Source organism: Ursus americanus, chromosome 15 (assembly GCF_024610735.1).
Source record: "Ursus americanus isolate L20-20 chromosome 15, mUrsAme1.1.p, whole genome shotgun sequence".
Classification (NCBI taxonomy): Eukaryota; Metazoa; Chordata; class Mammalia; order Carnivora; family Ursidae; genus Ursus; species Ursus americanus.
Genome location: NC_142141.1, coordinates 20,538,912 through 20,566,786, shown reverse-complemented (window position 1 = coordinate 20,566,786; position 27,875 = coordinate 20,538,912). Strand labels below are relative to the sequence as shown.

The 27,875-nt window shown below is 38.6% G+C and overlaps 1 protein-coding gene across 2 annotated transcripts; it reads left to right on the top strand.

The window, feature by feature from the left end:
* The first annotated feature begins 224 nt into the window (after window positions 1–224).
* Window positions 225–27,012, top strand: MRPL22 (mitochondrial ribosomal protein L22). 2 transcript variants are annotated; one of them, XM_045791973.2, is made up of 7 exons: window positions 225–279; window positions 362–404; window positions 6,857–6,992; window positions 12,756–12,821; window positions 13,829–13,906; window positions 20,171–20,240; window positions 26,716–27,012. In XM_045791973.2, the coding sequence occupies exons 1-7, from the start codon at window positions 252–254 to the stop codon at window positions 26,925–26,927; spliced, it is 633 nt and encodes a 210-aa protein (XP_045647929.2). In that variant the 5' UTR covers window positions 225–251; the 3' UTR covers window positions 26,928–27,012. The 2 variants fall into 2 exon arrangements, with proteins under 2 accessions (XP_045647929.2, XP_045647931.2); XM_045791975.2 differs by lacking the exon at window positions 12,756–12,821.
* Window positions 27,013–27,875: the final 863 nt, after the last annotated feature.

Below are 27,875 nucleotides of genomic sequence, written 5' to 3'. Positions count from 1 at the left end.
TCAATTTTTCTGGATCTTGATGAATGTCCGGAAACTCACTAGTTTTGGCCTTTATTAAAGTCATGCATTCCCACGCAAGGCTGGCCGGATCACACCTCAAGCGCAGGCGGCGTGTTCGCAGTCTCCAAGACAGCATCCCGGGTGTAAATAACTGCTGGGTCTCCCGTAGGGGAGGGCAACCTGAGAGTCGCGCATGCGCTTTGCCCTGGCAGTGCATGAACTCGGTGGCTTCCGTAGAGGGAGGGAGAAAGATGGCGGCGGCAGTACTGGAACATATGGGTAGGGATTTTTTAGTGGTTTAGGCGCGGTGGAAAGGAGTGGAGGTGGGAGTCTGAACTGACCGCTTGTGTTAATGTTTCAGGTGCATTATGGATGCAGAATCTGAGGGGGAAGCTGGCCTTAGGGTAAGTTTTTCGCCTCGGAGTTGCAGACGGCTCAAGGCCACCTTCCCAGTTTGTCAGTTAATTGCTGAGGGTTTATGCATGCCACCTTCAGCATTTAGGCTCTGGGGCTGTGGAAGCGAAAGAGACAGTCAGTCTCTGCTTCGTCACTCCGTCTTTCCGCCGCCGCATTCCATAACTCAGGGAAACAGGATAACCTGTTACGGGACGTTGTATCTCTTTTTAAAACAATCTCTGAACATGGTTACACTCTCCCAACCATGTTTGGAGCGTCCGACTTTTCTAGTTACCTCTCTGGTTACTTGCTTACCTGAGCAGGGACTGTGTTGTAGGCAACCGCGCTTTATTTACAACGTGTCTAGCATTGTGTTACACGCTTTATATGCATTATCGCATTCTCATAACATCTTGCATAGTGTAGGTATTGCTACACCCATTTTTCGGACAATGACATTGAAGCTCCCCAAAGTCAAATAACTTTCCTAAGGCTCCCCTAATCATTGGAAGTTTTAAAGCTTTATACTGTATTCTCTAGAGCGTTCTTAGACCTCAGGACAAATGCGTTTTTTTAAGGCTATAGAATGCAGTTAAGTCAGGACTGGTAAGGAGGCTTTTGCTGTCACTTTCTCGTCCCTATTCCCCTCTTCTGCAGTATAGCTATTGATATTTGGAAATTGATTATTTGAGTGTAAATTGTCTGATTGGCACATTTGTTGGAATTTATTTTGGTTTAGTTCATAGGCTTCAGAGACAGATAAGTTGGGTGTGAATCCACTTTTTAAACTGTATGATTTTGGAAAAGTTACTTATCTTTTCTAGGTTTTAGTACTTACATATGGTAGGAGAGTAATATTGGTACCTATGTCATAGATTTTTTATGAGGGTTAAATGAGGTAATGCATATGAAGTGTTTAGTATAGTGCATGGCATATAACAATCCCACCCTAAGTTCTAGCTGCCATTATTGTTTTTATCATTATAAATTATTACTGAGTTCCCATTATATTTAGCTCTGTTTCCAGTTCTTCGGTCAGGGGACCGAAGAGGTGGGCTAAAAAAGAAAATTGGAGGCACTGTCCCTTAGGACTTGTCTATGCTTTGCTTTTTTTAGATTATCTCTTACTATTCCACCCTAGCTATGCTAATTTACTTCATCTGAATATGCTGTCATTTATTTGCTTCTTGGCTTTCATGTTGTGCCTTCACTTCCTGTCTATAATATGAGTTCTAATTATTTAAACCCTGTTCAAATGTTTCTTACTTAGATTTATCAGATCTCACTAAAAGGAAAGAAATTAATCTTTCCTTTTAGCATGTGTGCCTCGAATAGTGGCTTCATGTTATGTGTCTGTGCTCTTTACTAGCTTGTATGCCCTGGATAGATAGGGACAGTTCTTGTTTCTCTTTGTAGTTACAGGTTAGGTAGGGTCTTGCACAAAGTGAATATTTTGTTAATGTTTGTTGACTTAAATTGTCCTGCGCTGACTTATCCTTGGAAGCTCTGAGCAAGCAACTTAAGCAGTTTGTCTTCAGTCTTTTCATCTATGTAATACAGGATTTTGCTGGATAATCCCTAAGGCTCTTTTTAGTCCTGAAGTTATATAATTTTATGAATCCCTATTCTGGACTTTCTTTCTTTCTTTCTTTCTTTCTTTCTTTCTTTCTTTCTTTCTTCCTTCCTTCCTTCCTTCCTTCCTTTCTTTCTTTCTCTCTCTCTCTTTCGTTCGTTCGTTCGTTCGTTCGTTTATTTTGGGTGGGAGTGGCAGAGGGAGAGGGAGAGTGAATCCCAAGCAGACTGCCCATGGAGCACAGAGCCTGAGGTGGGGCTTGATAAAGGATCCTGAGATCATAACCTGAGCTGAAATCAAGAGTCAGACACTTCACTGACTGAGCCACCCAGGCTCCCCGAAAATCTGGCTTATTAACCATCCACATGTGTATGAGATGGTAACAAGAACCTTTTGAAACAGAGAAGTCATGCTCTGTAGTCTGCAAAAGCTCTTGCCCCCCCACCCCCTTTTCCCTTTCACTTTAGCTGTTAGTGACTTTCAACTGGGGGCAGTTTTGCCCCCACCCACTACCTCCAGCCCCCTGAGACATTTGGCAATGTCTGGAGACATTTTGGTTGTCACAACTCAGGGGGTGCTACTGAAATTTCGTGGCTAGAGGTGAGGAATTCTAAATATCCTACAAGACACAGGACAGTCCCTACAACAAAGAATGATCTGGCCCCAAATGTCAATATTGCAGAGAAACTGTTTGCTGAACTCTTGTTTCCTTGTTCGATTGTCCTTGACTTTCACAAAATGGAATTGAGTTATGACAATACACATATCACTTTAGTCCTTTATTTTAGATTCTAATTGAGGCAAGACGGAGGATGTTCTTTTATTCAGTCTCAAGTGTGGGATTAACTTAATGTTAACAGAAGTACATTGGGAACAAAGAATTTTTTACCTTGATGCATATAATAGCATGATATTCTCATGTTGAGCCAGAGGCCAGTATCATCTTCACTTGGGATTTGGGTATATCTTGTACTAAAGTTCAAAATGAACTTTGAGCAATAAATAGGAAGTATTATTTCTCAAATTGTGACTTTTTTTTTTTTTTTTAAGATCTTATTGATTTGAGGCAGGCAGAGAGTGCATGAGAAGTACGAGCTAGGGGGAATGGCAGGCAGAGGGAGAAGCAGACTCACCGCTGAGTAGGAAGCCTGATGTGGAACTCGATCCCAGGACCCTGGGATCTGACCTGAGCTGAAAGCAGACACTTAAGTGACTGAGCCACCTGAGCGCCCCTCAAATTGTGATTTTAGAAACTTTCAGATACTGTTTTACCTGAATTCTTAATCCTAAAATTTGCTTTGTATCTGCTACTTTTCAATGTCTAATGGTTATGGGAAGAATTTGGAAAAGTGATACTTAAACTGAATCCTTAAGTATTGGTAGGTGGAAGGCACGGAGAGTAACCAGGAGTAAGGAAGGTCATATGCTAGTTTCAGTATACCTCCCACTTTCCCTTTGGGCTCTGGCAGTCTCACCATAATGTGGGCACCTGTGTATCTGCTGTGTGTACAGGCACTTTGGAATGTTGGTTCAGGCCTACCTTTCTCCCTCCACCCTACAGAGGTCTAGTGAAGCTAAAAGGATTTGAGCTTCCCAATAAACGAAAGGATATTATAAATATCAATAATGATACTTGACTTTCAAAATGATAACAAGTTGATCCTGGATGCATTTCATTTTTTTTAAAAGGTTTTAACTAGTTTTGATCCTTTAGAATGCTAACAATGAACTAGAGTGCTAGGCAGCCTTAAAATTTAATATTTGTTGGAAAAAATTTTACAGAAGGAAATGGATTCCAGCAATAACTCAGGTTCTCATTTGCTAATTCCACAAATTTCCTTTTCTTGAGTTTGTTTTCTCTAGTGAGTCTTCACAGTATTTCCTACATAAAAAGGTCTCAAAAGTTCTAAGTTTCGAATTACGTAGTTAAGTTTTGAATTAAAGATTTTCAATTTATGATTGCTTCATTTTCTGCTTTAATTCGGTGTTATTTCAACAGTTGACCAGGAGAGGGCGTATAAGAACTTTTAATATAATACACTCCTGAATTAAGTGCTCTGTTTGGAATAGTATTTTAATTTAATTTGATTACAGTTGTTTAGTATTTGCTTGATAATTCATTTTATGAGCCATTTGAGCCCTGAAAGTATTGTAGGTATTTAGACATCTTTGTCATTATTTATTCGTAATGTGTTTAATTTATTAAGCACCATATTTAATTCATTGAATGTGTATTGATTTGAGTATAAGACTAGATATGATGGATACAGAAGGCACAGGCCTCACCCTCAAGCATTCTTTCAGACTGGTTGGTATAACCGTGGTTTCATTGAAGAAGGATTAAATAGAAGCCAAGGGATTTGTTTCTGTAATCCTGTGTCAACAATGAGTTTCAAGATAGAATTAAGGTTCAGAGAGCCCCTAGAGATGATGTACTCCAATTCCTCTTTTCATAAAAAACCGGAGGCCCAAAGAGTTGATAAACTTAGTGTACCCCTGAATTACAGCAGCATAGAAGCAAACGATCATGATCACAAACACGAGAAGAAGGTTTGAAATTGTGTAATATAAAGTTTACAGTTCATAGTGTTCAGTTTTTTGGAGAACAGGAGAGATGAACTGTTCAGAGAGCCTGATTTAAAATTAATACTAGCCATCAGTGTTTATCATCTGCTAGACACTGTAGGGTGCAGTGCGTTAATCATTTATCCACCACCGACAGAATGAAGTCGGTATTATTCTTCTCATTCTAAAAGTAATAACATCAATTTTATTGAGCTCTTTTACGTATGAGGTTAAGTATTTTACCTAAAGTATCTTTGTTGAGCTCCTTAAACCTATGAGGTAATTACGGTTATTATTCCATCTACCAATGAGAAAACTGAGCTCTGGAAAGTTATGTGACTTCCTCAAGGTCATTTACCTTGTATTAGAGTTAAGATTTAGACTCAGGTTTACTTGACTCCACAGTCTCTACCCTCATCCCTTGGCTTATAGTTTTTTTAGGAAATTCTGCCCTCTAACATCATGCATCCTAATCTCGTGCTTTTCAGTTAAAAATAGTGGAACCTAAATGTGGATGGCAAAGGTTTTGTCAAGTATTTTGATGGTACTGATCTTAATATCAGGCTGTAAAGGTGAATTTGAGGTAGAGTAGGAGAAATGAACCAATAGGAGAATAGATTTTTAAAATTCTTTAGTCTAGGAGAGCCTGGGTGGCTCAGTTCCCCACTCAGGGGGGCGTCTGCTTCAGGATTCTCTCTCTCTCCCTCTGCCCCTCCCCCTGCTCACGCTTGCTCGCATTCTCTCTCTAATACATCTTAAAGAAAAATTCTTTAGTCTGAATGGCTTAAAAACTACAAACAAAGGCCTTGCTAACTGTATTATCCAGTTGCATAAATTGTGTGAAGATCTGCCAGTTTATTAAATATTTACTCAGTATCTATGTGCCAGATATTGTCCTTAGTGCTAGAACACAGAGGATGGTGTACTTGCCCTCAGAATGCTCAAAAGCACATTTACTACAGGAACTCACTCTTCTACAGCCACCTCACAGTACCATAGTCCCAGCTCACTGCTGCATGGCTGGCAGGAACAGAAGATGAAGATAGTAGGGAGAGTGGTTGTCTGGGAGAAGGGATCAGGTGAGGCCTTGCATTGAGGTGCCCTTTGAGCTGGAGCTTAAAATAGGATAAACATTTCATTCAGGAGGTGATTATTGAGGAAAAAACAATAAATCAAAAGTATAAAGATGAAGGTACGTGGTTTGTTCAGAGAACAAGGAATGTTTGTGTGGCCAGGCCGTAAGGTGAATGAGCCAAGATGGCCAGGTTGGGGTTAGATTATAAAAGGCCTTCTGTGTCTTCCTAGGAGTTTAGACTCTATATTCTGTACCACAGGGAAATACCAAGTTTGTGTGTTATTTGGATATACCCAGACATACAAAAGTAGATAATATGACGAACCCTCATGAACTTATCACCCAACTTCAACTCATGGCCAATTTTGCTTTATCTATGGCCCCTACTCTCTCCCATCATATTTTGAAACAAATCCCAGACACCATATTATTTAATTCATAAATATTTCACTATATATCTCACTAAAAAGTATCAAATGTTCAGTTAATGTTCAAATTTCCAATGGTTAATAACTGTCGTACATTTAAAATTGTAGTAATCAATATATTGAAATTAATTGATATTTCTTTTAAGTCTCTTAATCGGTAGGTTCTTTATTCAGCTTTTTCTTTTTCCCCTTCTAGTTTATTTGTTGAAGAAAGTAGGCTGTTTGTCTTGTAGAATTCGTACAGCTTGGATTTTGCCGAGTGCATTCCTCTCATATTGTTTAACATGTTCTCCTGTCTCTGTATTTCCTGTATTGAATGTAGAAGCTCCATTAATTCAGATTTGGTTTTTGCGGAAAGACTACTTCATGGCTGGTGGGTAGTGATTTCTTTCCCCAGGAGGCATGTAATGCCAGCTTTATCTATTAATTTCTTAGGGATTACAAAATATTGTGATTTGTCTTGCCTACTCCACAAAATTGAGGAATTCCACAGGTCAGGTCAGGGATCCATTGTATCTTTAAGTCTATTTTAGGACTGAGCTGGCTTATATTAGAGAGCCAATATTTTTTGGCCACTCAGGGCAAGAGATCTTGAGTTAATATCTGTTTATTATTTGACTTATGTGGTGATCAACTTTTTACTCTTAGCTTTCAGTGAACTAGCTCTTTATGGTATTTTATCTAGAATTGTTCCCTGTTAATTAACATCTAGACTGTTTCCTCTTGTGATCCTTAAATAGTTTTGATCAGAAAGGAGCTGATGTGGTTCAGGAGATTCGTAAGCTCTGGAAAAAATTCTAAGTGTCTTTTGTTTTACAGGCTTCTTTCATCTTATAATGTTTTACCCCGATTACATATCCACACGAGTGGGTCTCTGGACACTTCTCAAAAATGGGAAAAGAAGAATAAAATTGTTTATCCTCCACAATTGCCTGGAGAACCTCGGAGACCAGCAGTAAGTTTGTGGGTAGAAATAATCTCTTGGGGCACCTGGGTGGCTCAGTTGATTGAGTGTCCAACTCTTGGTTTTGGCTCAGGTCGTGATCTCGCAGTTGTGGGATTGAGCTGCGCATTGGTCTCTGAGCTCGAGCTCGGTGCAGAGTCCGCTTCAGATTCTTTCTCCCTCCCCCTCTACCCCTTCCCCTCTGCTTCTCCCCCTCGAGTGCACGTCCTCTCTCTCTAAAATAAATAAAATCATTTTTTTAAAAAAGAAATTATCTCTTAATTTTGATAAAAAGCTCTTACCCTTTTGTGGCTAGAATTGATTTATTGTTCCATGTGAAGGAAAGGGAAAAAGCATACCACAATTTGTGTGATCATTAGATTGATACAGAAGATGTTCTAGATTTATCTTCTTGGTAGTTTTAAAAGGTTGTCTTTGGGGGCGCCTGGGTGGCGCAGTGGTTAAGCGTCTGCCTTCAGCTCAGGGCGTGATCCCGGCGTTCTGGGATCGAGCCCCACATCAGGCTCCTCCGCTATGAGCCTGCTTCTTCCTCTCCCACTCCCCTGCTTGTGTTCCCTCTCTCGCTGGCTGTCTCTATCTCTGTCAAATAAATAAATAAAATCTTAAAAAAAAAAAAAAGGTTGTCTTTGTTTTACTTGTTTGCCTTAATTTAACCTTCTGTTTGGAGGCTTTAACTCTAAAACTAAGCTAATAGCTTGAGACATACTGACAGATTTTTGACTCTTAAGAGACTTGCTAATGCGTTCTTGGTAGTGGAGCATGAGGAGTTGGCAAGGATGACTTAAACCATTGACTGTGTTTAAATCATATGTTTGGTTTTCCAACGTCTTAAATTTCTTTTTTTTTTTTTTTTAAAGATTTTAATTTATTCGACAGAGACAGAGACAGCCAGCGAGAGAGGGAACACAAGCAGGGGAGTGGGAGAGGAAGAAGCAGGCTCATAGCGGAAGAGCCTGATGTGGGGCTCGATCCTATAACGCCAGGATCACACCCTGAGCCGAAGGCAGATGCTTAACCGCTGTGCCACCCAGGCGCCCCTCCAACGTCTTAAATTTCAACATAGACACACTTAGTTGTGATTTTTTTGTGATTGTAATTCACAAACCTTTGAACTAAGGTTTGAATTTAATCAATGGATTCCTTTCAAAGATACGGAGTTTTATCTCATCTTTAGCTGCTTGAAATTCTTTTACCCTCTCCCAACTGCTTGTGAGTGCTCTAGTCTGAGATACAAGACTAATTTCCAGCTTAATGTGAATTTGCGGTAGAATACATAGGTATTTGTTAAAAAGGTTAAACAAGTAATGGTAGCATAAATGAGATGGAAACATTTGAATCCTTAAGAAAATAAATGTGGTGCTTGGAAATAGAATTAATTATTAATTAATAATTTATTAATACATTCAGTGGTGTTAATTATAAATCATTCAGTTCAGAAAACATCTTTTAAAGACCTTTGGGATTTAAAACTACCAAATAATCAATATCATCTAAGTAATGTCGTTTGCTTAGTTTTTATATGAATTTGACAGCTTGCCTTTTATTAGGATTCGGTTGGTAAGGATTGGTCTGAGGGAGTTAATTTATTGATTTAAAGAGCTCCCACCTCATTGGGGAATAAGGGGGAAAAGAGATGCTAATAGTTTAAACAAATAACTTTCTAGCTTTCATATTTTATTTTGCCATCAGAACTTAAAACTTAGATTTGTGACAGAATCTGTGCTATTAAGTATTGACTCCATTTTATAATTAAGCAAAGTTTAGGAAAAGTTACATATTTGTACAAATATCATAAATAAAATATTTCCTATTATTAATGAGCTTTCTTTACTTCTTACTTGAGCTCTTTGAACTTAGATATTATTGAGAAAGAAATCCTAACATTTGTCATGTCCAGAGTCTAAAAGCAAAATTTTGTATTTTATAGTACTAGTCTTTTTGGATATTAAACTAAATGTAATTTAGGATATATCCCAACTGGCAAAATTCAGGTAGTTAATAGTAGATCACAGATTTCGAGTGAGTAATCCTTTTGGGAACAAATCATGACTTTTAGAAAATACTTTAACATTTTCTGACGTTAAATAGTACTTCATAAATTGACATTGGTGCATCATGTATACCTGTTATGATATTAAAATGATACTTAAGTATTAATGCCCTTCATTTAAATACCTAACTTAAAAATGGAATAGCTTGCACACCTAGCCACATAGTTCTTATACTGTCATTATGTGCATTGTGACCTTGTACTTGCCAGTCTGCTAACCACAAATTTAAAAAATTAGTTTATCCCTAATTTAAAAGAGGGTCAGACAGGGGTGCCTGGATGGCTCAGTCAGTTAAATGTCCCACACTTGGTTTTGGCTCAGGTCATGATCTCAGGATGGTGAGATTGAGCCCGGTGGCAGGCTCTGCCCTCAGAGGGGAGTCTGCTTAAGATTCTTTCTCTCCCTCTGACCCTCCTCCTAATTTGTGCTCCCCATTTCTCTCTCTTTCTCTCTCTCTCTCTCAAATGAATACATCTTAGAAAAAAATAAAATGGGGTCAGATAATATTTACCATTCTAACTCATTCTGATCTTCAGCATTGAAATATGCAGTTAAATAATAGTGGATCAGGGGTGCCTGGGTGGCTCAGTCCATTAAGCGTCTTCCTTTACCTCAGGTCCTAATCCTAGGATCCTGGGATTGAGCCCTGCATCAGGCTCCCTGTTTGTCAGGGGGCCTGCTTCTCCTTTTCCCTCTGCCCTTCCTTCCTGCTTATTATGTGCTTTCTCTCTTTCTTTCTCAAATAAATAAATAAATAAATAAAATCTTTGAAAAAATAATAGTGGATCAGTAGTGAGTAAATCCTATAGCAGTAAGTTAAAACGAATGTCACCAATTTAGGCATGTTTCAGGCCATTCCTATTATCTTTAAGACTATTTTTTAAATTTAGTTAGTACCAATTTCCAAACAATATAGATTCCCGTGTAGACTTTATCTCTTGGCTGTGACTTCATCATGGTGAAGAAAATGAGCAAGAGAGAAATTACATGGCTTTCTTCATAATAGTCAGCCCTTGTTAATTTCAGCTTGGGTTTACTTTTGCAATATCTATGAGGAAAACTATGTTAAATAAACTAAAAATCTAGTGAGACTGTATCAAAACTGTTTGAACAACCCTTTCAATAGGAGGCATGTTTTTAATTTATGGATTGACACACTGGTAATAAGTCATACTTACAAGTCATTATGTGGATACCATAAGGCCCTAGTTTGGACTCCTATTAGGTGACACTTTTTTTTTTTTTTTGAGAGAGAGAGTGTGGGGGTGGGGTGGCAGGGGCAAGAAGGGGCAGGGAGAGAGGGAGAATCTCAAGCAGGCTCCACACCCCAGTGCAGAGCCCCATGTGGAGCTCAGTCTCACAACCCTGAGATCATGACCTGAGCCGAAATCGAGAGTTGGACACCTAACTGACCGAGCCACCCAGGCTCCCCATTAGGTGACACTTTTTTTTTTTTAAATCATTTGAGTTATTACATGCATTTTAAAATAAATTAGTTTCTTTAAAAGTTACTGGTTTAGACATTTCATAATTTAGACTTACTTTTACTTCATTTGAATTACTACTGCACATTATGTCCTAACGTAACTTTATTTAATTTACTGTATAGGTTGGTTAATAGTGACATTTAACTGGACCTCCTGACCTCCAACTTTGCCACTGTATCTATTTGCTATGATAGATTTGTCTGATCTATCTTTAGAAAATGCCTTTAGACACTGCACCTGCCTAAAGTAAATGTTGAGCTTTTTTGTTTTATAAGAGCATGATTGAATAACTTTCTTCTTTTTTGGTAAATACTTGATTCCTTTTTTCCCCATGCTCCTGCCAGGAGGACAATATCTTTTTTTACAAAATGTGAAGATAATCATATACAGTTCAGGTTTGGAGATAGCCCACCATGGGAAACCAAGAATTGAAGGGTTTCTATATAAAAGATTTTATTGAGTGTATTAATTTTTGCAGATGAATATTATCAGTCATGACAGTTCTTCTTTCCTCTCTCTGCTCCCCTGGACACTTTATTGCTGAAAACGTAATTAGGCTATTGCTACAGTTTTCAGCCTGTCAGCTTCTATTGCAACTGAAATGAAATCTGCTACATATTGAAAGATGGCCACCTGAGAAAACTCTGCTGTTTCTAAGGCATTTGAAAATTTCCAGCAGAAGTCAGAATGTTAGAAAGTTCTGAGGTCTCCTTGCTATTGTTTGCTTTGACAAATGTTTTCTAATTGTTTTAAAGGGGCAATATAGTATAGTAGTGGAAGGAATGTGGGTTTTATAGTCATAGGGGAACTTTTAAGATACACTTGCCAGACATTGTGTTAGACACTTCATATTCTTCCTGTATGGTGCTTTGACTTCCAGCTTTGTCTTTCGCAAACTTTGTGATCTTAGATAAGTCATTTGATTTTTCTGTTTTTTTTTCTAGTTTTTACTTTGTGAAAGGATTATTATTATTATTTTTTAAAGATTTTTAAAATTTATTCGACAGAGAGAGAGACAGCCAGCGAGAGAGGGAACACAAGCAGGGGGAGTGGGAGAGGAAGAAGCAGGCTCATAGTGGAGGAGCCTGATGTGGGGCTCGATCCCATAACGCCAGGATCATGCCCTGAGCCAAAGGCAGACGCTTAACCGCTGTGCCACCCAGGCGCCCCTATTTTTTTTAATTTAAATTCAGTTATCCAACACATAGTACATCATTAGTTTTTGATATAATGTTCAATGAAAGGATTATTTTTTTAAAAGAGGTATTTATTTGAGAGAGAGAGAAAGAGACTGGGGGCGGGGGAGGGGCAGGGAGAGAGAGAGAATCTCAAGCAGACTCTGTACTGAGTGTGGAGCCCAACACGGGGCTCCATCCCACGACCCTGAGATCATGACCTGAGCTGAAACCAAGAGTCTGATGCTTAACCAACTAAGCCACCCAGTGCCCCTGTAAAAGGATCATAAAGTGTTTTCTCTCCCAACTCATAGAGTTAGATCAAATGAAATAATGGGCTTGGAAAGTGCTTTGTCAACTGTAAATTGTTTAATCGATTATTGATTAAAAAATTAAGTGGGATATACTTACTACTCTAAATAGAAGATAATAAAAACTGACATTTACTAGGATCTTACCAGGTGCTAGACACTGCAAAATGCCTTCTTTATGTAGATTATTGTCTTTAATTCTTACTATATTTTTATGAGGTTGGCACTGTTATCTTCGTTTCAAAGAAGAGGAAACTTAGGTTAAACAGCTTGGGTTCTGTAGCTAGTAGATGGTAAAACTAGAATTCAGACCCACGCAGTCTGATTCTAGGACCTATGCTCTTGACCAAACACCTAAAAGGTCCTGTGAAGCCACTTATTTTGTCCATTTCACCATATTTTCTTATTTTCCCCACTGATAGGAAACTTTTTTTTCTTGTACCTTTTCTTTTGTTCTTTCGTCCAGCTAAATGTTTTTATTTAGATCTTTTACTCTTCCTCTGGATAGAAATGTTGCAAATATTGACACAAAGTAGCCATTTTGTAGTTTCTTTCACTGCTTTGATGATCTTTTTAACATAGATAGACTTTGGAAAAATACAATTTAGTGTTTGTTTTTCTTGTGGCAGCATTTTCATTAGGCAGAAACAGTTAAAGCTTTATTAACAGTGAATGTTAATGTTATTTTGATAAATTTGCTAACTTTTTTTTTCTTTTCCCTATTTGTAAGGAAATCTACCACTGTCGAAGGCAAATAAAATACAGCAAAGATAAGATGTGGTATTTGGCAAAATTGGTAAGCTAAAATGACATTACCATATAATACTCAGGAAAAGAAGCAGGGAATTTTCCCCCAGGATTTGAAAAATTAAAAAAATTTGTCCTTATTTCTCCAAAAACTGAGGAATATAATTACATGTTCACACAATTGGTAGGTAATCCACAAATGATTGCTCAGAGATGAGTGATTTTGCTTAATTTTTACCTTTCTTCTGAGAAACTGAATCATGTTGGATACATAGATATATAGAACAAAGGTGTTAGGAATGTGTACCCTGAGAGAATTGAGGAAGCAAGCTTGTTTATCTTAAAAGTTGATTCAACCTATTTCAAAACGATTGCTTTTTAACATTTTTCCTGGGAGAATGAAATTTATCTATGAGAGAAGACAAAGCCCCTGATAAATATAATACACTTATTCTGCAGAAGAAAATGCCTTTCACGTGTAGTGTGGTGCTCGCCACCCTGTGATCTCTGTTATGTGTGCTCTCTCAATATTACTAAAACATTTATAGTCTAGGTTTTATGGTTAAAATATTTGTTTGATTTTTCACTTAAAGAGGGTGGCATCCCTTCTCAAACTTGTTTTCTTCTTTTCTGCCTACATTTAGTTAGCTATTTTTATTTTTATTTTATTTTATTTTTTTTAAAGATTTTATTTATTTACTTGACAGAGGGAGACGGCCAGCGAGAGAGGGAACACAAGCAGGGGAGTGGGAGAGGAAGAAGCAGGCTCATAGTGGAGGAGCCTGATGTGGGGCTCGATCCCATAACGCCGGGATCACGCCCTGAGCCGAAGGCAGACGCTTAACGACTGTGCCACCCGGGCGCCCCAGCAATTTTTATTTTTAATTTTTTAAATCCCACCCCCAGTTTTATTGAGATATAATTGACATATAACTAGTTAATTATTTTTAGAAGTTGTTTGTATTATGTAAGGCTCTTACTTTTCATTGCAAAGGGAACATTGACTTTGTAAACTAATTTGTTTATCTTCTCTTGTCTGTTACCCTTTAATTCTAGATACGAGGAATGTCCATTGACCAGGCTTTGGCTCAACTGGAATTCTGTGACAAAAAGGGGGCCCAAATAATTAAAGAGGTAAACTAAGATTTGTGGGGAGGGAGTGCATAGCTGTCTTGCTGGTGTTGGTAAGGTTAGCCTAAATCCTGAATTACCTGGTGTAAATGCATAGTTCATATAATACAGATTCAGGGCACTCAGTTTTATTAATGTCCTTGTACCTTAGGAATGCTGAATGCCTTAAGTATATTTTTTTTCCGGAGATGCTTTTATTTGCACCAGACATTTATTCATTTTTTACTGTCTGTCTGTGTGTCAATTCCATAACTGAGAACTTATGATTTTATGACTAATTGTGTAGAAAGACCACTTGCTGGGACTCAGGAGACTTAGAGTCTAGTCTTTACTGTGACAGTTTCTATTGTGACGATGGGCAAAACACTTAACCTGTCTGGTTCCATTTTTCTTATTTGTAAACTGGTTGGAATTGGATTAAATGATTTCTAAAGACCCTTCCAGCTCTGAATGTAGCTGAATCACTATGTACAGATGTGCTAATAGTATTTGCGTGGACTCATTCTAGGCACATGGTGTTTGTTGGTTTTTTGTTTTTTGTTTGTTTTTTTTTTGTTGTTGTTGTTTTTTTAAGATTTTATTTATTTATTTATTTATTTATTTATTTATTTATTTATTTGACACAGAGAGAGAGAGCCAGTAAGAGAAGGAACACAAGCAGAGGGAGTGGGAGAGGAAGAAGCAGGCTGCCAGCGGAGCAGGGAGCCCAATGCGAGGCTTGATCCCAGAACTCTGGGAACCGAAGGCAGATGCTTAATGACTGAGCCACCTAGGAGCCCCAGAGTTGTTTTTTTTTTTTTTTTTTTTTGCGACATTTATCAATCATATTAGTTTTTTCAGAGAACCAGTTCCTGGTTTCTTTGATCTGTTCTATTGTTTTTTTAGTTTCTTTATCATTTATTTCTGCTCTAATCTTTATTATTTCTTTCCTTCTGTTGGCTTTAGTGATAGCATTTGTTGTTCTTTTTCTAGCTCCTTTAGGTGTAAGATTAAGTTGTTTATTTGAGATTTTTCTTGCTTCTTGAGGTAGGCCTACCTTGCTATACACTTTTCTCTTAGGACTGCTTTTCCTGAATCCCAAAGGTTGTGTTTTCATTTTCATTCTTTCCCTATATTTTTAAAATTTCTTCTTTGATTTCCTGATTGATGCATTCATTGTTTAGTAGCTTGTTGTTTAACCTCCATGTATTTGTGGTCCTTCCAAATTTTTTCTTGTGGTTGACTTCTAGTTTCATAGTGTTACAGTCTTTAGAAAAGGTGCATGGTATGATTTCAGTCTTTTTGTATTTGTTGAGACCTGTTTTGTGACCTAAATAGGATCTATTCTAGAGAATGTTCCATGTGCACTTGAAAAGAATGTGTATTCTGCTGCTTTAGGATGGAATGTTCTGACCATATCTGTTAAGTCCATGTGTCATTCAAAGCCATTGTTCCGTGTTGATTTTCTGTTTAAATGATCTGTCCATTGGTGTAAGAGGGGTATTAAAGTCCCCTACTATTATTGTATTATTAGCCATTAATTCCTTTATGTTTGTTATTAATTGTTTTGTATATTTGGGTGCTCCCATGTTTGGCACATAAATGTTTACAACTGTTATATGTTCTTGTTGGATTGTCCCCTTTATGATTATATAAGCTCTTCTTTGTCTCTTTTTACAGTCTTTGTTTTAAAGTCCAGTTTGTCCGATATAAGTATTGCTAATCCGGCTTTCTTTTGAAATTCATTTGTGTGATAAGTGTTTCTCCACCACTCACTTTCAACTGCGGATATTTTTAGGACTAAAATGGGTCTTCTGTAGGCAGCATAGAGATGGGTCTTCTTTTTTTTATCCATTCTGACACTCTGTCTTTGATTGGAGCGTTTAGTCCATTTACATTCAAAGTAATAATTTATTCTTTTAAAGTAATTATTCATAGATATATATTTATTGCCATTTTATTACTTGTTTTGTTGTTGTTTCTGGAGATTTTCTCTGACCCTTTCTTGTCTTTTTCACTTCTGATCTCTCCTTTGCACTCAAAGAGTCCCCTTTAATATTTCTTGCAGGGCTGGTTTAGTGGTCATGAACTCCTTTAGTTTTTGTTTGTCTGGGAAACTTTTTATCTTTCCTTCTATTCTGAATGATAGCCTTGCTGGATAGGGTATTCTTGGCTGCAGATTTTTCTTATGCAGCACATTGAATATATTATGTCATTCCCTTCTGGCTTTCCAAGTTTCTGTTGAGAAATCTCTAGCTAGCCTTATGGGTTTTCCCTTGTAGGTTAAGGACTTCTTTTGTCTCGCTGCTTTTGATTTTTTTTTCTTTATCACTATATTTTGTAAATTTAATTACAATGTGTTGGTGTTGGCCTTCTTTTATTGATTTTGATGGGAGTTCTCTGGACCCCTGGATCTGGATGTCTCTTTCCTTCCCCAGATTAGGGAGGTTTTCTGCTATTGTTTCTTAAAGTAAATTTTCTTCCCCCTCTTCTCTCTCTTCTTCTGGGACTCCTATAATACGAATGTTATTACGTTTGATGGAGTCACTTTGTTCCCTAAGTCAGTTTTCGTGTTCCATAAGTCTTCTTTTTCTTTTTTGTTCAGTTCATTATTTTCCATTATTTTGTCTTCTATGTCACTAATTCATTTCTCTGCTTTTTCCAGCCTGATGCTCATTGCATCAAGCCTGTTTCCAATCTCCTTTATTGCATTCTTCATCTTTGATTTTTTTTTAAACTCTTATTTCTATGCTAAGGGTCTCACTGATGTCTTCCATTCTTTTGTCAAGTGCAGTGAGTGTCCTTATGATCATTGCTTTAAATTCTTGATCAGGCATGTTACTTATATCTGTTCCACTTAGATCTCTGGCCGTGCCCATATTTTGTTCTTTTATTTGGAATAAATTCCTCCATCTTGGCATTCTGTCTAAGTCTGTAGATTCTTCTGTGTGTTAGGAAAGCTAGTTATGTCTCCTGTTCCTGAAAGTAATGACCTTATGAAGAAGGGATGAAGTAGTGCCCAGGGCCTGATGCTTCAGGGAGTGTCTTTGGTGTGTGCTTTGTGTGTTCTCCTGTTGTGTTCTGGCTGTTCTATCCTCAGGTCATCTGTACAGGCTCTCCTTGCTTGTTGTGGGCAGTGTTTGTTCCCTGGCCTGAATGGGGCAAGTTTTAACTAGATATGCTCTGGTCTGCTTGTGAAATGAGACCTGTCACCACCTCCACTGCAACTATGGCCCTGCAAAACTCTCTGGTCAGGAGACATGGTGTAGGCAGGGATTTGTGCTGGTCCTCTGGGGGAGGGACCTACCATGCTGGGTCTGAGGCAAGTTTGACTGAGAGGGACAGTCCCACCAGAGCACAGGGGGTTGGGACTTGGTGGATGCAAATTAGGCAGCCAGTGTTGGTGCTGAGCTGCTTCCCTCAGGTGGCTGTGAGTTTATACTTAGAGGTGGGGAGGGAAATGGCACCACCCAGCTCCTTTGTTCCCAGAGGTCTCTGTGTATGCCACCTCTCAGGGAAGTGCTCTGAGAAGAGTGAATAATCTCCCCACAGTGTGCCCCCAGATGCTCTCCAGATCACTATTTCCATGATGTCTTCCCCTGGGTTGTTTGCCTGCCTTCTCTCCAGGAGTAATACAGTACCCTCTGGGGTCTATTCTCAGCCAAGCCTGATGACCATTAAAACTCCAGGCTTTAAGCCCCACTGTTTGTAAGAACTCACGAAATTCAGCCCCTCTTGTTTTCCAAGCCAGTGACTATGGGGAAACGTTCTCGTGCATTCTCCTGTGTGCTCTCTCACCCTTATTTGTGATGATGTCTCCCTCCCCTCTGCAGCACCTGCAATCCATTTCTCCACTAAACCATGTCCCTGCACTTCCTACCTTTCTCAATGTGGATACATGGTGTTCTTCTTTTAAAATGCTGGATTGAGGATATCTGGGGATATCAACAGTATTTTCTCTATTTCAGTTAATTCTCACTTAAAGCGAGATCTTTTTTTTTTTTTATTTTAATAATGATTTTTTATTATATTATGTTAGTCACCATACAGTACATCCCCGGTTTTCGATGTAAGGCTCGATGATTCATTAGTTGTGTATAACACCCAGTGCACCATGCAATATGTGCCCTCCTTACTACCCATCACCGGTCTATCCCATTCCCCCACCCCCCTCCCCTCTGTAGCCCTCAGTTTGTTTCTCATAGTCCATAGTCTCTCATGTTTCATTCCCCCTTCTGATTACCCCCCCTTTCTTTATCCCTTTCTTCCCCTACTGATCATTCTAGTTCTTATGTTCCATAGATGAGAGAAATCATATGATAGTTGTCTTTCTCTGCTTGACTTATTTCACTAAGCATTATCTCCTCCAGTGCCGTCCATGTTGTAGCAAATGTTGAGAACTCATTCTTTCTGATTGCTGAGTAATATTCCATTGTATATATGGACCACAACTTCTTAATCCAGTCATCTGTTGCAGGGCATCTCGGCTCCTTCCACGATTTAGCTATTGTGGACATTGCTGCTATGAACATTGGGGTGCATATGGCCCTTCTCTTCACTACGTCTGTATCTTTGGGGTAAACACCCAGTAGTGCAATGGCTGGATCATAGGGTAGCTCAATTTTTAACTTTTTAAGGGACCTCCACACGGTTTTCCAGAGTGGCTGTACCAACTTGCATTCCCACCAACAATGTAGGAGGGATCCCCTTTCTCCACATCCTCTCCAACAATTGTTGTTTCTTGCCTTGTCTATTTTTGCCATTCTAACTGGCGTAAGGTGGTATCTCAGTGTGGTTTTGATTTGAATTTCCTTGATCGCAAATGGTTTTGAACATTTTTTCATGTGTCTGTTAGCCATTTGTATGTCTTCATTGGAAAAGTGTCTGTTCATATCTTCTGCCCATTTTTTGATTTGTTTATTTGTTTCTCGTGTATTGAGTTTGAGAAGTTCTTTGTAGATCTTGGATACCAGTCCTTTATCTGCAGTGTCATTTGCAAATATATTCTCCCATTCCGTGGGCTGCCTCTTAGTTTTTCTGACTGTTTCCTTGGATGTGCAGAAACTTTTAATCTTGATGAAGTCCCATAAATTCATTTTATCTTTTGTTTCTCTTGCCTTTGGGGATGTGTCATGAAAAAGGTTGCTTTGGCCGATGTCGTAGAGGTTGCTGCCTATGTTCTCCTCTAGAATTTTGATGGATTCCTGTCTCACATCGAGGTCTTTCATCCATTTGGAGTTTATTTTTGTGTATGGTGTGAGATAGTGGTCAAGTTTCATTCTTTTGCATGTAGCTGTCCAATTTTCCCAGCACCATTTATTGAAGAGACTGTCTTTTTCCCACCGGATGTTTTTTCCTGTAAAGCGAGATCTTTTTAGTTTAGTAGTTCAGTAGTTTAGATTGATGGGTTCAGACTTCAAGAGATTCCATTGTAATGTCTGTATTTAAATTTAGTTCATAATGCAATGACTAAGCATCTTTTGTGTACTCAGCGTTGTATTGTATTCTTCATTTTTAAATGAGTGAAAGATCTAGTTTTTGGTTTTTTTTTTAAAGATTTATTTATTTACTTATTAGAGAGTGTGTGCTTGTAAATAAGCGAGCAAGGGGAGGGCAGAGGAAGAAAGAGAGAGAGAATCCCAAGTAGACTCTGTGTTGAGCACAGAGCCTGATGCAGGGCTCGATCTCACGACCCTGAGTTCATGACCTGAGCTGAAATCAAGAGTTGATGCCTAACCAACTGAGCCACCCAGGCATCCCATGGTTTCTGTTATTTTAAAAAATGTGTTCTGGAGCAGGTTACCTTAATTCAAAATATCTACAGTGTATAAATTTAATAATTCTTAAATATTTCAAGTGTGATTTTCTCTACTTGTTTGATGTGTTTATGGTTATTTTGGATCCAAAGTTTAAGAATTTTCAATAAGATTTAGCTCTTAGGTTTCTTGAACTTCTTGACAATCTCTGGCTCAAAGGCTTAATGCTTATCACCAAGGGTACTGCTACCAGTGCTGCTGTTTCCTCCTTTCCAGCTCATACATCCCATTGTACACTGAGCAGGATGGACCATGTTGCCTTCATTCACAGTTCTTGTCTGAGGAAGGAAAGCTCAGTGTATCCCTTCTCCTTAGTACTGTTATTATTTAATAGTCTCTTATTAAAATTGGCTATAAAACAAAGGCATGTGATTAGCAGTCATATTATAGAGATAACAACAAGAAATGAGAAATTTAATTCTGTTTTAGTTCAGGGTCAGCCATATCAATGCCTGTTTTTTCTTTGTTTAAGATTCTCTTAGAAGCACAAGATATGGCAGTGAGAGACCACAATGTGGAATTCAGATCCAATTTATATATAGGTAAGATGTTTAATATTCTTAGCATTGGAGAATGTCTTCCAATAGTGATGCCAAGTTCATTATCTAACAATAGTCTTTGATATCTAACTACTTAGGACTGGGTTTGCCAGTGAAAATTGCTGGTAATAGCTTATTCTTCTGCCTTCAGCGTGCTAATGTTAGTCTGTTATAAATGGTAATAACCTCATTGCTTTATTGTTACCTGTTCTGTAATGCAAGTGAGGTCATGAAACTGATTGCCAATAATTATTTAATAATGTAACCAGATGATGGTACATGGAGTAGCCCTTTAATCATGATAAAACTAAGAAGGAACAACTGATTTTTTAAAAAAATGAATTCTTTGTCAACCTGAAAAAGGTAAATAAAGAATCACTGGTGGATTTTTAAAAATCTTTATCTATAATGTGCCAAGCCAGGTGCCCAGTCCATAAAGGTGTCCCGTAATTTAACCTTCCAATTATGAGAATGGAAAATCTGTTGAATTGTAAAAGCCAAGGCTCAGATGACCCAGATGTGTTTGTTTCCTTTTGTTATTACATTCTGAAGCATGATCTCAGGCTTTGTATGCTTGCTCCATATCAAGTTAAATTAACGTAAGTGAAAATGCTTTGGGAAGCATGATGCACCATACAAATGTAAGGGATTTTTGTTGTTGTATACCTTCATACAGCTCTTTTTCTAGAAAGAGATCATTGCTTATTACAAAGCTCCCTTGCCCCCCTCCCAACACCACAGTAAAGTGGAGTGGAGGGTGGAGTTGCTGTTTTCCTCTCACTTCAGCAGCAGTTATTCCTAACCTCAGCAATTTTGTAATCACACAAAGATGTTGATGTCGAAGCAAAATTTTCTCAATCTGCCAAACCTATGTATAAGAAGAACTGGAGATATTTTAAATTCACGTTTTGGGGAACTGCTTCTCTCCAAATAGAGGGGAAAAGTCTGAATTATTATGGGAGAAATTAGTTGTACATTATGATTTTTTAACAATTAGAGTAAAAACAAGTCATCTAAATTCTACTTTGTCATATTACTTCCACCCTGCTGGAGGTATTTATTCTGGTTAGGTTAAAATTCTACCTCAGCTAACCTGGAATTGATGCTGGCAACCACACCTACTCCTGAAATTCAAATGACTTACAATTTTCAATTGAAATATCTTTTTTTTTTTCTTAAGTCTGAATTTTGTACAACTGATTATATTCTGATACATGCATAGATGCAGAGAGAAATCAAAATGGCATCTCAGAAGATGCAGGGCCATAGAGTTACTCCTAAGCTTTTTCTTCTGAGAGCAGCATGAATAAATAATGCAGGGAGGGCCCAGAATCATTGGAAGAGATGAAACAGATGAAAAGCAAGACCATTTGAGTAAAACCTCTTGGTGACCTTTCGTGCTTTATGACTGCATATCAAATCCAATTTAATTAATTTTAGTCATTTTCATAGGAATATGGCCTTCTTAGCTGGCAGACAAAAACTTTGTAATGGAATTCAGATACAAATGAAATAGAATTTGTCTTTAAATCCTTCTCAGTAATTTTAGTAAAGAGAGAAAGGGTGAGGAGCTTCATCTTGGCTTCCCAAACGGAGGAGCAAAGTCCAGTGTTGCCATTAAGCAAAAATAAACTTAACCAGTCCTGCACAAATGGGCCTTTAATTCATCAGTCTCCTTATGCATGTTTCTGCTGAAAAATCTCTGCTGCACCTGCACCTTTTTTTCATCCGGTTTTGTGTAAAAATCTCTTCTTCTCTCGAGCAGGGCTGATAAATTTGGATTTTTCTTACAATTATAGAAACTCATTTGCTAAGTATTTTGCTACCCAATTCTTTTATGAAGGTAAAAGAGGGGTATATTCAGGAAGATGAGGTATCTTACTGTGACATGTCAGGCATTTTATCCCTGGATTTGCCAGACTTCCTTCGTAAGAATCATCTGAGGTTCTTAGTAAAAAATACAGATTCCCAGGACCCATCCCAGAGCCACTGGGTCTGAAACCTCCGGGGAGAGGCCTGGAGAGCTATTTGTTTAATAAATATCCCAGTGCTTCGTACCTACAAAATATGAGAAACTGATTTTTCTCATTGTATTCTTGGAAAAGGCCAGGCATTTCATTCCCTAGATAAATGTCTTTTCGAGTTTTGAAAGGCTCGTCACTTGTTGGCTACGATTTCAGCTCAGCAGTGGCTCCTCAGTCTCTTGACATAAGTAAGTACAGGCATTTGAAGGGAAGTGCTTTTTTGGTAGCGTATGTTCTCATTATATGGTAATTCCTTCAAATGCCTGTCATCAGTCTAAAGCTAATACCCGGTGTTGCATGACCACAGATTTTGAAAATTCATTTCCTTTCCAAACTTATAATGATGACTAATGGCACTGTGAATAGACCTTAACAAGTGGACATGGACTAATAAAATGTCACTGCTTAGTGATTCATGGCATCTAAAGTGATTCACTTGAGGGAAAGTGATTGACTTTGTAAATCAGTCTTCTGGGCTAAGAGTGATGAAGGGGGAAGAAGGTTCCAATTTTAAAATGTCAAGATTCACATTTACCTAAATAGCAATAGGAAATATTGACAATATTTTAAATATTCTTGGTACCTGCTGGGCATCATCTGTAGATGAGCATCATCTTGGGCATAATCTTTAGGCTGTTCCCATTTTTGAGATGTCTTAATGTTTTTTCTCTGATTCAGAAAGTATTTGAGTACTTTCCACGTGCGTACTGCCCACACAGTTAGGTGATGGTATACCTTATTAAAGCAGTTTAAAACATTTAGCACATACGGTTTTGTTCTTTGACAGTAGTGGTCCTTTGGAAGGATACATAAATTGTGTTTCTGAGTTGGAACAAACCATATATGTTATTAGTACTGTATGCACTTGGAAAACTTTGAAACTTATTTTAGAATTTGAACAAATGATAGTAATTAGCAGAGTTAGTATTTCAAAATCATTTCTATTCCTTCTTGCACATGGGGCAATACAAAAGACAGATAAGATTGTGTGAGGAAGTGACTTTTACAGATTTAACATGAACACTATACAAGGTAGCATATGGTTTGAGACCGAAAAGAATAATATAGGTAAATAGTAGAAGAAGAGGAGGTCACTATTGGTTAGATAAGTCATGGTAATTTTCTAGAAAAATTTAGCTTTTGAAGGTAGGTGTTTGGGTATCTGAAAGAGTATCCAGGAAGAAAGAAGATTTTCAGAGTGGAGTAACCACATGAGCTAGGGCATATAGGTTGGAATGAGCAGTAATTGTGTGGTCCAGTGAGTAGAATAGTTGAAGGAAGCAGAGGGTTGACCTTGAGTAGATAAAACTGAAAGGGTGGATTGGGCCTAGATCCAGAGGGCTGAGCATGGTGGGCTACGGAATTTGGTTCACACGATATTGAAGAGGAACCACAGAAAGTTTTGGGGTAAGAGATTTATGTTATTAAGGCAGTGTTTTAAGACTATTAACTATAAAGCAGTGGTTTTGAAATTGTGCTGTGGGGCCTCCAGGGGTGGGGTATAGGGCAAACAGAAGGGGTCCTTCATACCTGGGTCACTGCTGCAGCCTTGGAGCCCAGGATGGAGCCTGGCACGCCGCAGGAACTCAGAAATATTTGGTGAGTGAATGGCACAGTTTTGGATCTCTCCCTACTCATGTTTTAATTAGAACAGAGCCACAGGACAGTGGGCTTCTATTTATTGTTTCATTTTCATTGAAATGGTTCTATATAAAAGCAGTTAAAACCTCTAACATACAGAATTAGTAAAAGAGACTGGAGGAGGAGAGACCAGAAACCAGTTTGGAATCTATACTCCTCAGTCCTGATTTCATTCAGACATCATAGTGGCTGGGTTGCAAATTGCCATTACACTGTATTAAAGAATCTGGTGTTTCAGAAGAATTAATGTTTTTGTTCTGATATAAAAAATGTGGCATCATGTGCTACAAGATAGGCAGATGGTATTTTACGGCTTTAGGATGAAATCATGACTGGCATTTAGCAGATACTGATGTTTGCTCTTACGCATTTGGGGGAGGTGGAAAATGGTAGTTAACACAGACCCCGATAGGCTGATCATTGTGCTTGGATAGGTTATGTAGTACTGCATAGTTGTCTAATTCAGATACTATTTTCACTGGAGTAGTGTTCCTTTTCCTCAGACTGTTTAGAAATGGGTGTTCAAGTCGAGTAGAGTCGCAATTTTGGCTGGAAGCAGCCATCATGTTTGTAAAATGCCTTTTAGAAGACTTCTACACTTTTTCTAGTGTCATTGTGCTTATTTGTAGGTTTCCTCGTGACAGGTAGATCCAGAGGAACGAGTGGTACTTCATTCTAAAGTGATTTGTGTAATTTGGCTTTCTCTGGAAATCCTCAAACACATTTCTTTAGCGCCCGGTGATGAAGTTGGTATAAGGACAGTAGCTCTTTCCTTATCTCACGGAGGCCCTAGGCAGTTTTCTTAATCACTCTCATCCTTAGCTTTGTCTCTGGCCAAGCTAGGATGTTTCTGCTGAAACCCATTTCATGAGAGGACTGTAGTTAGAGAGTTATCAAGTGTCACTTAGACATAGTCCCTGTATTTATAAAGTTATGTCACAGTAAGAATATAAGAATGGTGAGTATTGAAGTGGATTAATTTGATATGTCTTCTCTAGGTTTTGGCTACTAAATAAATTCAGAAAATAATAGAAGGTGGTTACTCCTCTGATTTACTGTGGGTGAAAACTGGTGAACAGATTTCTTCTTGACTAGTATTTGAAAAATTTCTTTAAATTTTACAAGGTCAGACGTTGACATGCAGAATTGGGGAGGGAAGATAAGGGAGCAGTTGTGATGTGGGAATTCCTAAAATTGGCCACAAATCAGAATTACTTGGGGAAGGGGATTGGTGTTTGTTCAGAATGTAATTTCCAAGGCCCACCCCAAATACAGTAAACTAGAATCTCCAGAGATGGGGTCTCAGCATCTGCATTTAAAATATGTTCTGCAGGTCAGTCTGCTATTGCCAGAGGATCAGCATTTGGGAACCTTTGGTTCTAGGGGCTCTTCACCACAGTTGGAATGAAATAAAAACTCCTTACTTCAGCCTTTAGGGCTCTCGGTAACCTTGCCTTCACCGCTGATCTCCTTTCCTTGTTTGTACCACTCTTTGCCTTGTTTACTGTGCTTCAGCAGGCTGGTGTTTTTTCTGTTTCTAAAACAAGCCAACACACCAGTCAGAATGGCTAAAATTAACAGCTCAGGAAACAACAGATGTTAGCGAGGATGCGGAGAAAGGGGAACCCTCTTGCACTGCTGATGGGAACGCAAGCTGGTGCAGCCACTCTGGAAAACAGTATGGAGGGTCCTCAAAAAGTTAAAAATAGAGCTACCCTATGACCCAGCAATTGCACTACTAGGTATTTATCCAAAGAATACAAAAATAGGGATTTGAAGGGACACATGCACCCCAATGTTTTCAGCAGCAATGTCAACAGTAGTCAAACTATGGAAAGAGCCCAGATGTCCGTCAACAGATGAATGGATAAAGAAAATGTGTATATATACAATGGCATTTTATTCAGCCATCAAAAAAATGAAATCTTACTATTTGCAATGACATGGATGGAACTAGAGGGTATTGTGCTAAGCAAAATAAGTCAGTCAGAGAAAGGCAAATATATGATTTCATTTATATGTGGAATTTAAGAAACAAAGCAGATGAACATAGAGGAAGGGAAGGAAAAATAAGATAAGACGAAAACAGAGACACAAGCCATGAGAGACTCTTAACTATAGGGAACAAACTGAGGGTTGTTGGAGGGCAGGAGGGTGTAGGGATGGGGTAACTGGGTGATGGGCATTAAGGAGGGCATGTGATATAATGAGCACTGGGTGTTATATGCAACTGATGAATCACTAAATTCTACCTGTGAAACTAATAATACACTATATGTTAATTAAATTGAATTTAAATAAAAAATAAAACAAGCCAAGCACATTCCCACCATTGGGTCTTTGCACTTGCCTTTCCCTCTGCCCAGAATACCATGCCCCTAGATATTTGCACAGATGATTCATTCTGGTCTTGGATCGAATGTCTCTTCCTCAGAGATGCCTCTTGACACCCTTCAGTCTGATGTTGCCCCCAGCACCCCAACAGTCTCTCTCACGTCACTGTTTAATTCATTGTACTTGTCAGTGACTGGAATGATCATGTTATTTTCTGTTCTCCTCTAGAATGTACACTGCATGGAGGCAGGGCCCTTGCTCATCTTGCTCACTCTTCCCTCTCCAACACCTAGAATAGAGGTGGTCCTTAATAAGTACCCAGGAGATACTTGTTTTGAGACAAATCTGCTCTCACTAGCCAGTGAACTCATGTAGTCTTAGAATCCAGTCAAGGAGAGGACAGAAATTGCCCAGGTGATCTGGTCGTAGTCTTATGGATGCAGTCATTTCCTATAACTCTCTTTGTCTTCCCTTTCTAGCTGAGTCGAACTCAGGGCGAGGCCAGTGCCTGAAACGCATCCGATACCATGGCAGAGGTCGCTCTGGGATCATGGAGAAGGTTTTTTGCCATTATTTTGTGAAGTTGGTGGAAGGCCCCCCACCTCCACATGAGGCACCGAAGACGGCAGTCACCCACGCCAAAGAGTATATTCAGGAGCTCCGCAACCGGACCATTATTCACACTCTGTGATGGGGGAGTCAGACTCCACCGTGTATATATTTTGCCATTTATTTCTTAAAAACAAGCAGAAATTAAAGACAAATGCTTTTTATGATTTGTCATTGAGTTACTGCAATATGAAGTATAATTGCTCATTTTATATCAATATTTATAAAATTTTGCCCAACACTTTTGAACCTCTGGGTATATTTATGCATTTGCAACTTGGAAGGGGAAATCAGCTTTAAACAGAGTATAATTCAGAAGGCTTTTTTGAGTACCTTTGCAAGGGAATGTTAACTTTCCAGCTGCAGATGACAGTTTAGATCCTGGCCTTGAGTAGAATGTTACAGAGTATAAAGCTTGTCCTTGTTTCACTTGATTTTTCTCTTTGGATTGGGGAGGAGGTGGTGGAGGTGAGCATAGCTACATGTATTTTAGGGCATTCTGTAGTTCTGTTTTTGCTTTCACTGTTGGCATAGGCCAACAGGTGAGGTATTATATTTTCCTTTACTGCTTTAGCAGTAACTTGGAATTATAGAAGTTTATTAGATACATTAATCTAGAACTCCAAGAACTATTTAACTGAGAAAGTTTTCTTCTAGTTAAATAAAGTCTGTTTTCATGTCTCCTTCCAACAATGCTTTCTATTGCTTGGATATCTTGTTCTGGATTGATTCATTTTTCAGAGTGAATTCAGTTACCTGGAGAAGAACTGGATCAGGCTGAGCATTGCATTCTAAAATAAGGCAGTAGGTGGCACTCATTTACCTCTTATTAACAGAAAATTGTTGGTATTAGACTGAGTGTTCAGCACCAGCTGGCTCTCACTGATGGGAGTATTTTCACTGACAGGAAGCACTTGGTCCACAGCCCTAGTCCAGTGTTGCTCAAACTTTGGTATACAGAGGAAGAACCTGGGGTACTTGCTTGTTAATACAGACTTCTGGGTCTCGCCCCCATGATTCTGATTTACCA

What these genes read in the sequence shown, in the direction of transcription:
- MRPL22 (XM_045791973.2), top strand. Translation starts at nt 252, where the DNA reads ATGGCGGCGGCAGTACTGGAACATATGG. An exon ending in TGTGGTATTTGGCAAAATTG is followed by an intron (nt 12,822 to 13,828) that starts GTAAGCTAAAAT and finishes CTTTAATTCTAG; the next exon opens with ATACGAGGAATGTCCATTGA. An exon ending in GGGCCCAAATAATTAAAGAG is followed by an intron (nt 13,907 to 20,170) that starts GTAAACTAAGAT and finishes TCTTTGTTTAAG; the next exon opens with ATTCTCTTAGAAGCACAAGA.